The 14124-nt window shown below is 37.6% G+C and overlaps 1 protein-coding gene across 7 annotated transcripts in view; it reads right to left on the bottom strand.

Annotated features, from left to right (window-relative positions):
• Window positions 1–14124, bottom strand: part of LOC131393067 (phospholipid-transporting ATPase FetA-like) — a 133940-nt gene that overhangs the window by 36577 nt on the left and 83239 nt on the right. For all 7 annotated transcript variants that reach the window (XM_058523442.1, XM_058523446.1, XM_058523445.1 and 4 more), the window contains 3 exons: window positions 12448–12644; window positions 10123–10331; window positions 8004–8047 (listed from right to left, as the gene is read on the bottom strand). In XM_058523442.1, coding sequence (XP_058379425.1) covers window positions 8004–8047; window positions 10123–10331; window positions 12448–12644 — 450 coding nt within the window. The remainder of the gene's footprint in view (window positions 1–8003; window positions 8048–10122; window positions 10332–12447; window positions 12645–14124) is intronic.

Below are 14124 nucleotides of genomic sequence, written 5' to 3'. Positions count from 1 at the left end.
CAGTGGGGAAAAGAAACAAAACAAAACAAAACAAAACTGCGGATCGCAGCAGAAAAACTGGGGCAGAGCGCAGGGGGCTTAGACTACACAGCCCTTTACCACCACACAGTGGCGGCAGGTGGAAATTGCAACCAGAGACTTCCAGGATGAGGAAAATCAAAACCAACACAGGAACCACAATGCAAAAATATATGAAATCACCAGACCAGAAACAAAATGACAAGCACCCAGAAATCAACCCCGAAGACACAGAAATCCATAAACTAAATGACAGAGATTTCAAAATAGCTATCATAAAAACACTCAACGAAATACGAGACAACACAGACAAACAATTCAATGAGATTAGGAGTTTCTTCACAAAAGAGATTGAAATCATAAAGAAAAACCTATCAGGGCTGATGGAGATGAAGAACACAATGGAGGAGATAAAGGAGAATCTGGAATCTTTAAAGAACAGAGCTGACAATATGGAGGAAAGAATTAGTACTTTAGAGGATAGGAATACAGATATACTCCAGATGGAAGAAGAGAGAGAACTAAGACTAAAAAGAAATGAAGAAAGACTCCGAGAAATATCGGACTCTATTAGAAAATGTAACATAAGAATTATAGGTATTCCTGAGGGAGAGGAGAGGGAAAGAGGAACAGAGAGCCTATTCAAGGAAATAATAGCTGAAAATTTCCCAAATCTGGGGAAGGAGCAGGAAATACCAGTAAGCGAAGCCAACAGGACTCCTATATATATTAACAGACAAAGGCCTTCACCACGACACCTAGTGGTAAGGCTAGCCAGGGTCAACGACAAAGAAACAATATTAAGGGCAGCTAGACAAAAACAAAAAATAACGTACAAAGGAACTCCCATCAGGCTCTCAGCGGATTTCTCAACAGAAACTTTTCAGGCTAGAAGAGACTGGAATGATATATTCAAAATACTAAAAGACAAAAACTTTCAGCCAAGAATACTCTATCCAGCAAAAATATCCTTCAAATATGATGGAGAAATAGTAACTCTCCCAGATAAACAAAAGCTAAGGGAGTTCATGGCCACGAGACCGCCACTACAAGAAATACTCAAGAAGGCCCTCAGGCCTGAAAACAAGAAGAGAAAGGGAACACAAAGCTTGGAGTAAGGAGAAAAGTAGGTAGACAAAATTAGAGAAATAGTAGATCTTTACCGGAATAGGTTAGCAACCACTTAAATACTAAACTCAAAGATCAAAGGAAGAAATTCACCAAAAATAAATTTAACCTCATCACTGTAAACACACAGCCACAACACAAGATAGAATAAGGTATAACAAGAGCAACTTAGAAGGGGAAGAGGAAAGTGACTGAATTGACTTAGTATAAGGAAATAGGAGGCTATCAGATAATGGACTATCTCATACAGAAGATTTTTCGCCCAAACCTCAAGGTAACCACTAAACAAATAATCAAATTAAAACCACATATGATAAACAAAGAGAAAACTAGAAGAATCATAAGACAGAACAACCAAACTGAATTGGCAGTCCAAAACAAATGGGACAAGAAACAAAGGAAATGCAAAAGAACCAGAAAATAAGTGACAAAACAGCAACATTCAACCCTCATATTTCAATAATTACCCTAAATGTAAATGGATTGAACTCTCCAATCAAAAGATACAGAGTGGCAGGATGGATTAAAAAGCAAGACCCAACAATATGCTGCCTTCAGGAAACACATCTTAGCACTAAAGACAAGCACAGGCTCAGAGTGAAAGGATGGAAGACAATACTCCAAGCTAATGGCAAACAAAAGAAAGCAGGTGTTGCCATACTCATATCAGACAAAGTAGACCTCAAGATAAAACAGGTTAAGAAAGACAAAGAAGGGAAATATATAATGATAAAAGGGACACTCCATCAAGAAGACATATCACTTATAAATATATATGCACCCAACACAGGAGCACCAATGTACATAAAACAACTATTAACAAACCTAAAAGGAAAAATCAACAACAACACAATAATAGTAGGGGATCTTAACACCCCACTTACAGCAATGGATAGATCATCCAGACAAAAAGTTAATAAAGAAATATTAGACTTAAATGAAAAACTGGACGAGATGGACCTAGTAGACATATACAGAGCACTCCACCCAAAAACAGCTGACTACACATTCTTCTCAAGCGCGCATGGAACATTCTCTAGGATAGACCATATGTTGGGAAACAAAGCAAGCCTCAATAAATTTAAGAAGATTGAAATCATAACAAGCATCTTTTCAGACCATAAGGCTATGAAACTGGAAATGAACCAGGAAAAAAAAACTGGGAAAGTGACAAAAATGTGGAGATTAAACAACATGCTACTGAACAACCAATGGATCATTGATGAAATTAAAGGAGAAATCAAAAACTATTTGGAAACAAACGAAAATGATAACATGCCATATCAAACCATATGGGACGCAGCAAAAGCGGTCCTGAGAGGGAAACTCATAGCGATACAAGCCCACCTTAACAAACAAGAAAAAGCCCTAATAGGCAACCTTAAATTACACCTAACAGAACTAGAAAAAGAAGAACAAACAAAGCCCAAAGCCAGAAGAAGGAGAGAAATAATAAAAATCAGAGCAGAAATAAATGATATTGAGACCAAAAAAAACAGTAGAAAGGATTAATGAAACAAAGAGTTGGTTCTTCGAGAAGATAAACAAAATAGACAAACCCTTAGCCAGGCTAACTAAGAAAAAAAGAGAAAAGCCTCAAGTAAATAAAATTAGAAATGAAAGAGGAGAAATTACAACGGATACCATGGAAATACAGAGGATTATAAGAGAATACTATGAGAAATTATATGCCAACAAATTGGACAATCTAGAAGAAATGGATAAATTCTTAGACTTATACAACCTCCCAAAATTGAACCAAGAAGAAATGGAGAATCTGAATAGACCAATCACAAGTAAAGAGATTGAAATAGTAATCAAAAACCTCCCAAAAAATAAAAGTCCAGGACCAGATGGCTTCTCCAGTGAATTTTACCAAACATTCAAAGAAGATTTAATACCCATCCTCCTCAAACTATTCCAAAAAATAGAGGAAGATGGAACACTTCCTGAATCATTCTATGAGGCCAACATCACCCTGATACCGAAACCAGACAAAGACAATACAAAGAAAGAAAATTACAGGCCAATATCGCTGATGAACATTGATGCAAAAATCCTCAACAAAATATTGGCAAACCGAATACAACAATATATCAAAAAGATCATACACCATGATCAAGTGGGATTTATACCAGAGACGCAGGGATGGTTCAACATCCGCAAATCAATCAACGTGATACATCACATCAACAAAACAAAGAATAAAAACCACATGATCATCTCAATAGACGCAGAGAAGGCATTTGACAAGATACAACATCCATTTATGATAAAAACTCTCAATAAAATGGGAATAGAAGGAAAGTACCTCAACATAATAAAGGCCATATATGACAAACCCACAGCTAACATCATACTCAACGGGGAAAGACTGAAAGCCATTCCTCTGAGAACAGGAACGAGGCAGGGCTGCCCACTCTCACCACTCCTGTTCAACATAGTACTGGAGGTTTTGGCCAGAGCAATTAGGCAAGAAAAAGGAATAAAAGGAATCCAAATAGGTAACGAAGAAGTGAAACTCTCACTATTTGCAGATGACATGATTGTATATATAGAAAACCCTAAAGAATCTGTTGGAAAACTGTTAGAAACAATCAACAACTACAGCAAAGTTGCAGGGTACAAAATCAATCTACAAAAATCAGTTGCATTTCTATATGCTAATAATGAACTAACAGAAAGAGAGCTCAAAAAGATAATACCATTTACAATTGCATCAAAAAGAATAAAATACCTAGGAATAAATCTTACCAAGGAGGTGAAGGACCTATACAATGAGAACTACAAGACATTATTGAGGGAAATCTACGATGACATAAAGAAATGGAAAGATATCCCATGCACGTGGATTGGAAGAATAAACATAGTTAAAATGTCTATATTACCTAAAGCAATCTACAGATTCAATGCAATCCCAATCAGAATCCCAATGACATTCTTCACAGAAATAGAAAAAAGAATACTAAAATTTATATGGGGCAACAAAAGACCCCGAATAGCTAAAGAAATCCTAAAGAAAAAGAACAAAGCAGGAGGCATCACAATTCCTGACTTCAAAACATACTACAAAGCAATAGTAATCAAAACAGCATGGTACTGGTACAAAAACAGACACACAGATCAATGGAACAGAATTGAAAGCCCAGAAATAAAACCACACATATACGGACAGCTAATTTTCGACAAAGGTGCTAAGGACATGCAATGGAAAAAGGAAAGTCTCTTCAATAAATGGTGTTGGGAAAACTGGACATCCACATGCAAAAGAATGAAAGTGGACCATGTGCTATCGCCATTCACAAAAATTAACTCCAAATGGATCAAAGACCTGAAGGTGAGACCTGAAACTATAAAACTCATAGAAGAAAATATAGGCAACACACTATTTGACATTGGGTTTAAAGGAATCTTTTCGGATGACATGCCTACCCAGACTAGGGAAACTAAAGAAAAAATAAACAAGTGGGACTTTATCAGACTAAAGAGCTTTTATAAGACAAATGAAATCAGAATCAAGATGAACAAACAAACAACCAGCTGGGAGAGAATATTTGCAAAACATACATCTGACAAGGGGTTGATCTCCATAATATATAAAGAACTCACACAATTGAACAACAAAAAAACAAACAACCCGATCAAAAAATGGGCAGAGGAAATGAACAGACACTTCTCCAAGGAAGATATACAGATGGCCAATAGGCACATGAAAAGATGCTCAACATCACTAATCATCAGGGAAATGCAAATCAAAACAACACTAAGATACCACCTCACGCCCGTTAGAATGGCTATAATCACCAAGACAAAAAACAACAAATGTTGGAGAGGATGTGGAGAAACAGGAACCCTCATACACAGCTGGTGGGAATGCAAATTGGTGCAGCCTCTATGGAAAACGGTATGGAGATTCCTCAAAGAATTAAAAATAGAGATGCCCTATGATCCAGCCATCCCACTACTGGGAATCTATCCAACGCACCTGAAATCAACAATCCAAAGAGGCTTATGCACCCCTATGTTCATTGCAGCATTATTCACCATAGCCAAGAAGTGGAAGCAACCTAAGTGTCCCTCGACTGACGATTGGATTAAGAAAATGTGGTATATATATACAATGGAATACTACTCAGCCATAAAAAAAGACAAAATCGTCCCATTTGCAACAACATGGATGGGCCTGGAGCGTATTATGTTAAGTGAAATAAGCCAGAAAGAGAAAGACAAACACTGTATGATCTCACTCATATGTGGAATATAAACCAACACATGGACAGAGAAAACTGGACTGTGGTTACCCGGGAAGTGGGGGTGGGGGGTGGGCACAAGGGGTGAAGGGAGTCATATATGGGGTGATGGACAAACAAAAATGTACAACCCAAAATTTCACAATGTTAGAAACCATTAAAATATCAATAAAAATAAAAAAAAAAAGAAAAAAAAATCTAAATATCTAAAAAAAAAAAAAAAAAAATCAGTTGTGTTTCTATACACTAACAATGAAGTAGCAGAAAGAGAAATTAAGAATACACTCCCATTTACAATTGCAACAAAAAGAATAAAATATCTAGGAATAAATTTAACCAAAGAAGTGAAAGATCTGTACACTGAAAACTATAAAACATTGTTGAAAGAAACTGAAGAAGACACAAAGGAATGGAAAGATATTCCGTGCTCTCGGATTGAAAGAATTAACATAGTTAAAATGTCCATACTTCCTAAAGCAATCTACAGATTCAATGCAATCCCTATCAAAGTTTTGACGACATTTTTCACAGAAATAGAACAAAGAATCCTAAAATTTATATGGAACAACGAAAGACCCCAAATAGCCAAAGGAATCCTGAGAAAGAAGAACAAAGGTGGAGGCATCATAATCCCTGATTTCAAAGTACACTACAAAGCTATAGTAATCAAAACAGAAGGGTACTGGCACAAAAACAGACACACAGAAGAATGGAACAGAATCGAGAGCCCAGAAATAAACCCACACATCTATGGACAGCTAATTTTTGACAAGGAAGCCAAGAACATATGATAGAGAAAGGAAAGTCTCTTCAATAAATGGTGTTGGGAAAACTGGACAGCCAAAGGCCAAAGAATGAAAGTACACCATTATCTTACACCATACACAAAAATTAACTCAAAATGGATTAAAGACTGGAATGTAAGACCTGAAACCATAAAATTTCTACAAGAAGACACAGGTAGTACACTCTTTGACATCGGTCTTAGCAGCATATTTTCAAATACCATGTCTGACCAGGCAAGGGAAACAAAAGAAAAAAATTAAAAATGGGACTGCATCAAACTAAAAAGCTTCTGTACAGCAAAGGCAACCACCAAAAAAACGAAAAGACAACCACTGGGAGAAGACATCTGCAAACCATATCTCTAGTAAGGGTTTAACATCCAAAATATATAAAGAACTCATACATCTCAACAACAAAAAAACTAACAACCCAATTAAAACATGGGCAAAAGACCTGAACAGTCATTTTTCCAAAGAAGATGTACAGATGGCCAACAGGCACATGAAAAGATGTTCAACATCACTAATTATTAGGGAAATTCAAATAAAAACTACAATGAGATATCACCTCACACCTGTCAGAATGGCTGTAATTAACAAGACAAGAAATAACAAGTGTTGGAGAGGATGTGGACAAAAGGGAACACTCATACACTGCTGGTGGGAGTGCAAACTGGTGCAGCCATTATGGAAAACACTATGCAGATTCCTCAAAAAATTAAGAATAGAACTACCACATGATCCAGCTATTCCACTGCTGGGTATTTATCCCAAGAATATGAAAACACAAATGCCTAAAGATATATGCACCCCTATGTTCAATGCGGCATCATTCACAATAGCCAAGACTTGGAAGCAACCCAAGAAAAAGGAGAACAGATTAGTGGTTACCAGAGGAAAAGGGGATGCAGGGAAGGTGAAAGGGGTAAAGGGGCATATGCGTATGGTGATGGATAAAAACTAGACTACTGGTGGTGAAACAATGCAATCTATACAGAAACTAAAATATAATAATGTACACTTGAAATTTACACAATGCTAAAAGGCAATAGGACCTCAATAATAAACAAAAAAATATATATACACCAATTGAAAAAATAATGTGGCTCCCCTTTGACCAACTGATTTCACTTCTAGGACTTTATTCTAAGGAAATAATTATCAGAAGAGGAGACAAAAATGTATGTACCAGGGTGCTTACCACAATGCTATTGATAATAGCAAAAGAAAATGGAATAAAAATAGGGGATTGGTTAAATAAATTAAGGTACATCAATACAATTGGATATGATACTCATTCAAAATGAGGATGTAGACCTAATTTACTGACATGGGAAGAGGACCACAACATAGTGTTAAGTGAATAAAAGGACGCTGACAATAGCATGCATGCTATGATCCTTCCTCCCTTTCTCCCTCCTGTCTATCTAATCTATCACTAGATCTAGACGTATATATGCGCATATATGCTTATGAAAAGCATCTGAAAGGATAGACCCCCACATTTTACATTGGTTATCTAAATGGAATTGAATGATTTTAACTTTCTTCTTCATACATTTCTGTATTGTTTGGATGTTTTTATATAGTGAGTATAGATTATTTTTTAAACAGAAAAAAACAATAAATCTATTTTCATTTTAAACACAAACCCAAATCCCCTCAAATAAACAGAGGTCATTTATATAATACTTTTTGATATTATGGGGCCAATAAAACCTTCAGAGTCTAAGGGAGTCCCAATTTGTGTTTAAGATGCTGCTGCGCAGCACGGCCTCACTCAGCTCCCACATACATTTCACAGGAAGCTGTAATCACTTACCTCAGAAACTTCTAACCGCTGTCCATTCTTGTCATAGATATCACCTGTTGGTAAGTAAACAGAACAGAGACTTAGCAAAGGTTTTAAAGAAGGGTTTACAAATATTTTTTATTGTGGTAAAATATATGTAACATAAAATTTGCCATTTTAATCATTTTTTAGTGTACAATTCAGTGGCATTAATTACATTCACAATGTTGTGCAACAATCACCATTATATATTTCCAAAACTTTTTCAGCATCCTAAACAGAAACTTCTATTCTTCTCCATTCCCAGCCCCTGGTAACCTCTAATCTACTTTCTGTCTCTATGAATTTGCCTATTCTAGATATTTCATATAAGTAGAATAATACAATATTTCCTTTCGTGTCTGGCTTATTTCATTTAGCATCATGTTTTCAAGAATCATCCATGTTGCAGAACGTCACTACTTTTTATGACTAATATTCCATTGTGTGGACATACCACAATTTGTTTATCCATTCATCTGTTGACGGACACATGGATTGTTTCTACCTTTTGGCTATTGCGAATAGTGCTGCAATGAACACTAGCAAATATCTATCTGTTTGAATCCCTGTTTTCATTTTTTTTTTTTTTTTGGTATATACTTAGGAATGGAACTACTGGGTTATATGGCAATTTAAAGGAGGGTTATTAAAAGCTGATTTTTTCTGATTCTATCATCCTAGACTTGTAGTCAAGCTTCCTCAAATCCCCTCAGGCCACCTAGCCCTCAGTGCCCCGTTAAGCTCCTCTCCCCAAGCCAATAGAAGAAGAGGTCATCTGCTTGGGCCACAACTCTTCTCCCGTAAGTGTGAGTGAGGTGAGGCTGGAGTTTAGTCACTGGATCTATGAGAGACTTCATACTTTACGAAGCCCTCTAATCAGAAAAGTTACCTAGGAGACGTGTGAAAATAGTGCTAGAACGTTTAGGATTGTTGGCCAGTGGATAGTACAGAGAGAATAGGGGTGGAAGACAGTCTAATGTCAAGCAAAGAAACATCCATGACCCTTTTCAACCTTACCCATTGTATTGTCAGGGCTTACAATGAGCCAGAGAATTAAGATCCTCACCCAAATCAACACATCCAAAAATAAGCTTTCAGAGTTTATACACATGAAAACTTGTTTGGCAGGGGTAATAGGAAATATTAGTGCTCTAGCTTTTTTTTTTACCTTTAAATTTTTTATTATTTTTAAATTGAGGTGAAATTCACATAACATACAATTAACCATTTTCAAGTGTACAATCCAGGGGCATTTAGTGCATTCACAATGTTGTGCAACTACCACATCTCTAGTTTCAAAGCTTTTTCATCACCCCAGAAGAATATCCCGTGTGCTCTAGCTTTTCAGATGTGACTGCCTTCCTCTGTTAGTTAGTGCACTGGGCATGAATGTTCACATACATGAGGACTTAACACTATCACACAAACAAGCTTATGCTTAAGGCATGAAATAAATGAGGAACTGTGCATGGGAGACACTGATCAAACTCTGACTACCCTTTGATGGCTTCTCTCAAGACTGTTTATTGGTTTGAGGGAGAACCAGGAGATTAGCAACTTCAGTAATATGCTGCTTGCTCCATCTGATTTAATATGAGAGTGAAGTGGGGCCGGCCCGGTGGCTTAGCGGTTAAGTGCACGCACTCCGCTGCTGGCGGCCCGGGTTCGGATCCCGGGCGTGCACCGACGCACCGCTTCTCCGGCCATGCTGAGGCCACGTCCCACATACAGCAACGAGAGGGATGTGCAGCTATGACATACAACTATCTGCTGGGGCTATGGGGGAAAAATAAATAAATAAAATCTTTAAAAAAAAAAAAATATGAGAGTGAAGTGACATTCCCAAGACATTGGGAATTCTTGAGGACAGAGATTAAGTCTTGTACATCTTGGTATTTCCAATGTCCAATTTCCATGATGGGTTGCATCTATAAGGTGCTAAATAAATGCTTTTAGGTTAGAATTGAATGGGCTAGGTGATCTTTGCTTAGGAATAGAGAAGGTTGTGAGAATAAGAGGCATATATATTTAGAGTCAGATTATTCTTGAAAACATCTGCGAAGTAGAATTTCCCCAGGACTCAGGGAAAACAGGAAGACATGCATACCATAGAATGTCCCATTAATAGAACACTTCTTGAAAACCATGATATTCTGAGTCAGGGTCCCTGTTTTGTCAGAGAACACGTATTTGACCTGGCCGAGCTCCTCATTAAGGGTGGTGGTGCGAGCCTGTGCTGCTGTGTTCTTTGGTGCATAAAACATCTTCCGATCCCAGTTGATATAGTAACTGTTGCCCAATCTTATTATCTCAACACTAAGGAAAAAGGAAGAAAAGAAGGGTCCTGGGTCAGAGCAGGACAAGCAAATGCATCACCTTGGTTTCCTTCTTATCCGTCGTGTGGTAGGTCAGGGCGAGCATTAGAAAATCAGAGTATCTCCCACCAGCCAACTCACTCTAATTCTGACTTTGACCATTATCACTCAATGCTTTACAATCTGGATCCAGATATACCTGATTAACTTGGCTGAGGCATACTCCCCTTTCACCCTTTCTTCTTCAAAAACATATCCAGCAAAAGTCACAAATTTTGAACTTCTGCAGTCATGCAAGGGCTGATAGAGGTAAGAGCGAACTAACAAAAGGCTGCCTAGGCTTAATTGAAGGATTATTGCTGCTGTCATGTAAATTCATTGGTAGGGAAGAGAGAGAAACTTGAAACACTCAGAGCATCTTTGTTTCACAAGAAGAGGGGTAGGATCTGTGAAAATCAGAAACAGCTTACAGGAGCCGACCCTCTGCTAAATTTCCAGGCAGAGCCAGCCTGCCTGTAGCTTCTCCCCTCAATAGCCTCATCTCCATTTTATCTGAATTTTCCCTATCTCCCTTGTCTCATTCCTCTTCTGTTCCAAATAATATGCATTATAGATTCTTTATGGTTAAGAAGCATCTTCATTTTAAAACAATGAAGACTTTTTAAGGGGCCTCCTTCCTATCATCATTCATACTTAATGTGTGTTAGTTTAGATTGCTTCATTAGCAATCTCTGTCTGAGACAGCTGCATGGAGCCACATGGCTTTTTGGTTTGAGGCGGGAGAGGAGGTGCCCAGGCCCACATTATTGACTCTGCTGGTCCTCATGTGTTGAGTCTTGACCCCACCCTTCCTTCGCCATACCAGCCACCACAGCAATCTCTCTAAACCCAAACATTTAATCACATTATTTCTTTCCTTAGAAAGGTATGTGCTGCTTTTAGGATAAAATCCAAACGCCTTGGCCTGGCATTTAAGGCTCTCCTGGATCTGATCCTAAATTACCATCCAATACCTTAGTCTAGTCTACTCACTGTTCTATTACCAGATCAAGCTTTTAAAAACATCCAAACCTTTGTACATGCTGATCTTTCTGCTTGCAATATTCTTTTCCTATTTTCTGCTTGGTGAATTCTATTCTTTTTTCAAATATTAGTTTTATTATTACCTTTTACTGTAAACCCCTAAGTCTCTCCAGGCAGAACTAATCCATTCCTTTTCAAGGCTCCCATAGCATTCACATATATATTTCTATTACATCATTTTTCATATTGTACCATAATGGTTTATTTAAGTATCTGGATCTATGGCTATGTTGTAAGCATATCTAGAGAAGGGATTGCTTTATTTTTCATGTTTCTATCTCTAGCACCCAATATAGTGTTTGGCACACAGTAGGTGCTCAATAAACATTTATTACATTAATCAGATAGTTTAGTGATATGGAGGGTGTTTTTGGGTTGGGATGCCACAGTGCAAGGTTTAGGAAAGAAGGATGCGAAAACGTGTTTCAGGGTGTGTATGTGAAATGGAATGTTGAAAAGTGAAAAAGGAGATCAGAATATAGTAAAGACTTATTTTACCTATTTCAAATTTTTGTCCAAGGTGCTCATGAAAAAAGGGAAGAAACCTCCTTCTCCTCTTCTCCAACTAAACCAGAACCTAAGACACAATTACACCTATCTACCATTTGCCACATTGTCTCTGATATCTGATTAACTGATTTATACATGAATATGTGGAACTGACCTCGTTGATAAACTAGGGGCTGCCTGGCTTGTTCTTTAGCAACACCAAATTTGTGTGTATTTTTTCTAACTATTTCATGTGCTTATATGTCTTATTTAGTCACTTACATTATAAGCTATTTGAGGGTAGGGACAATTTTCTTTTTGTATAACCCCCATAGTATCTAGCATAGTATTCTGGATATGGAAAGCATTTATACAATCTCCAGATATTTCTCAGAGTGTTTTGTATACCAGGCACTGCTGAAAGTAAAGGGTTAAAGAGCACACAATCTATGCTTTCTAGAAGTTTACACTCTGGTTGGGGAATTAAGCAGGAAGTATGAAGTCAGCTCCTCCTCCTGTAACCCAAAGTGATCAAAAAAGCCTACCTGACATAGAGGGAAATGGGCACCATAGTGTTGAGAATAATGAAGTAGGACCAGAATATGAGGATGGCAGAGACAACTGATGAAGAGACATATTCTTTCCATGGCAGAAAATTCTGGAAGTAGTAGCCTTTCTTGTTCTCCCAAATGCCATGTCCAATTGCTAGGATAAAACACATGCTGCCTAAAAATAGGAAAATCTAGAAATCAAAAAAAAGAATTAAATTAACATTTCATCCAAGGTATGTGCTGCTTCAGTTCTACCTTTCAGAGGTTATCTCTCTACAGAGCTTCTCTCTCTTCTTAGAGGGCAGGGGCCTTGATGTTCACAGGCTGTAGGCAGTAGTATAGAGGACAGACAAGAAAGCCCAGCAGGAGCCATCCTTGGGTTTTTGAAGGGAGATAATAGTAACTAAAATATATTAAATACTAATTAAGTGCCAGGAACTGTGGTAAGTACTTTACGTATATTATTTAATGTAATATTTATAATACCCTTTTTTGTGTGTGTGTGCTGAGGAAGATTCACCCTGAGCTAACATCTGTTGCCAATCTTCCTCTATTTTGTATGTGGGTCACCGCCATGGCATGGCTGTTGATGAGTGGTGTAGGTCTGCACCCAGGAACCAAACCTGGGCTGCCAAAGAAAAGTGCGCCAAACTTAACCACTAGGCCACAGGGCCAGCTTGTATAATACCCCTCTTTTAATAATAGATGAGAAATTTGATATTAAGAGTGGAAAAGTACTTTGCCTAAAGTCACTTAGCTACTAATTAGGAGAGACAGGTTTTGAACCAGTTCCAGAACCCAAGCTCTTTATCACTCCACTATTGAAGAGAGGTGCTGCTTTAACAAAGTCTAAAATGTATGGCACTGGCTAAGCAGTTGCGGGTGGGTGAGTGGTAAGGAAAGTGATATAAAAGGCTGAAAATATGGCAATCATGTTAATAGTAAAGAATTTGGTAAAACTGGAAGACAGACCATGTACCTACTGAGCCGATGGCTGTAAGGGAAGTGGTTAGAAAGAATTAGAATATTAGTGTGTGCTGGCTGCCTTTGACAAGGTATTAAAAGAAAGAGTTGAACTAGGGAAATAATTGGCCAATTTATAAGTAGAAATAAAAAGGAACAGAGAGAAATTTGGGTCATCAAAGGACTGGAAAAGTCTATTACTTTTAGACACCAAAGAGGAAGAGCTAAAAATGAGATCTTAAGGAAACAAGGCCAATAATTCTTTCCAATTGAATAAAGTGAATCAGCCTGGAGGCAAAGTTCAGATTAAAGATTATATCTTCTTTCCCAAGATTATTGTTCCAGATAGCCTCAATTTTCTTGCCACTAAGTTGAGAGAGAAGGGCATGGAGGAGCAAGAAAGCAAAGAAATAAGACAAATTTGAGAACTATGTTTAGAAAAGAACTTTGGGGGAGAGGGGATAACACTCCCAAACTCATTTTACCAGCATTACCCTAGAACCAAAGCTAGACACTACAAGGACACTACAAGAAAAGACAACTACAAGCCAATATCCCTGATGAATATAGATGCAAAACTTCTCAACAAAATACTAGCAAACTGAATTCATCAGCACATTAAAAGGATCATATACCACGATCAGGTGGGATTTAGACATTAATGGAAGAAACTGAAGAAGACACAAACAAATGGGAAGATATCCCGTG

The sequence above is a fragment of the Diceros bicornis genome, chromosome 28 (genome assembly GCF_020826845.1).
Source record: "Diceros bicornis minor isolate mBicDic1 chromosome 28, mDicBic1.mat.cur, whole genome shotgun sequence".
NCBI classification, from domain to species: domain Eukaryota; kingdom Metazoa; phylum Chordata; class Mammalia; order Perissodactyla; family Rhinocerotidae; genus Diceros; species Diceros bicornis.
Note: the sequence above shows the minus strand (reverse complement) of the source record. Positions and strands in the feature narration are given on the sequence as shown.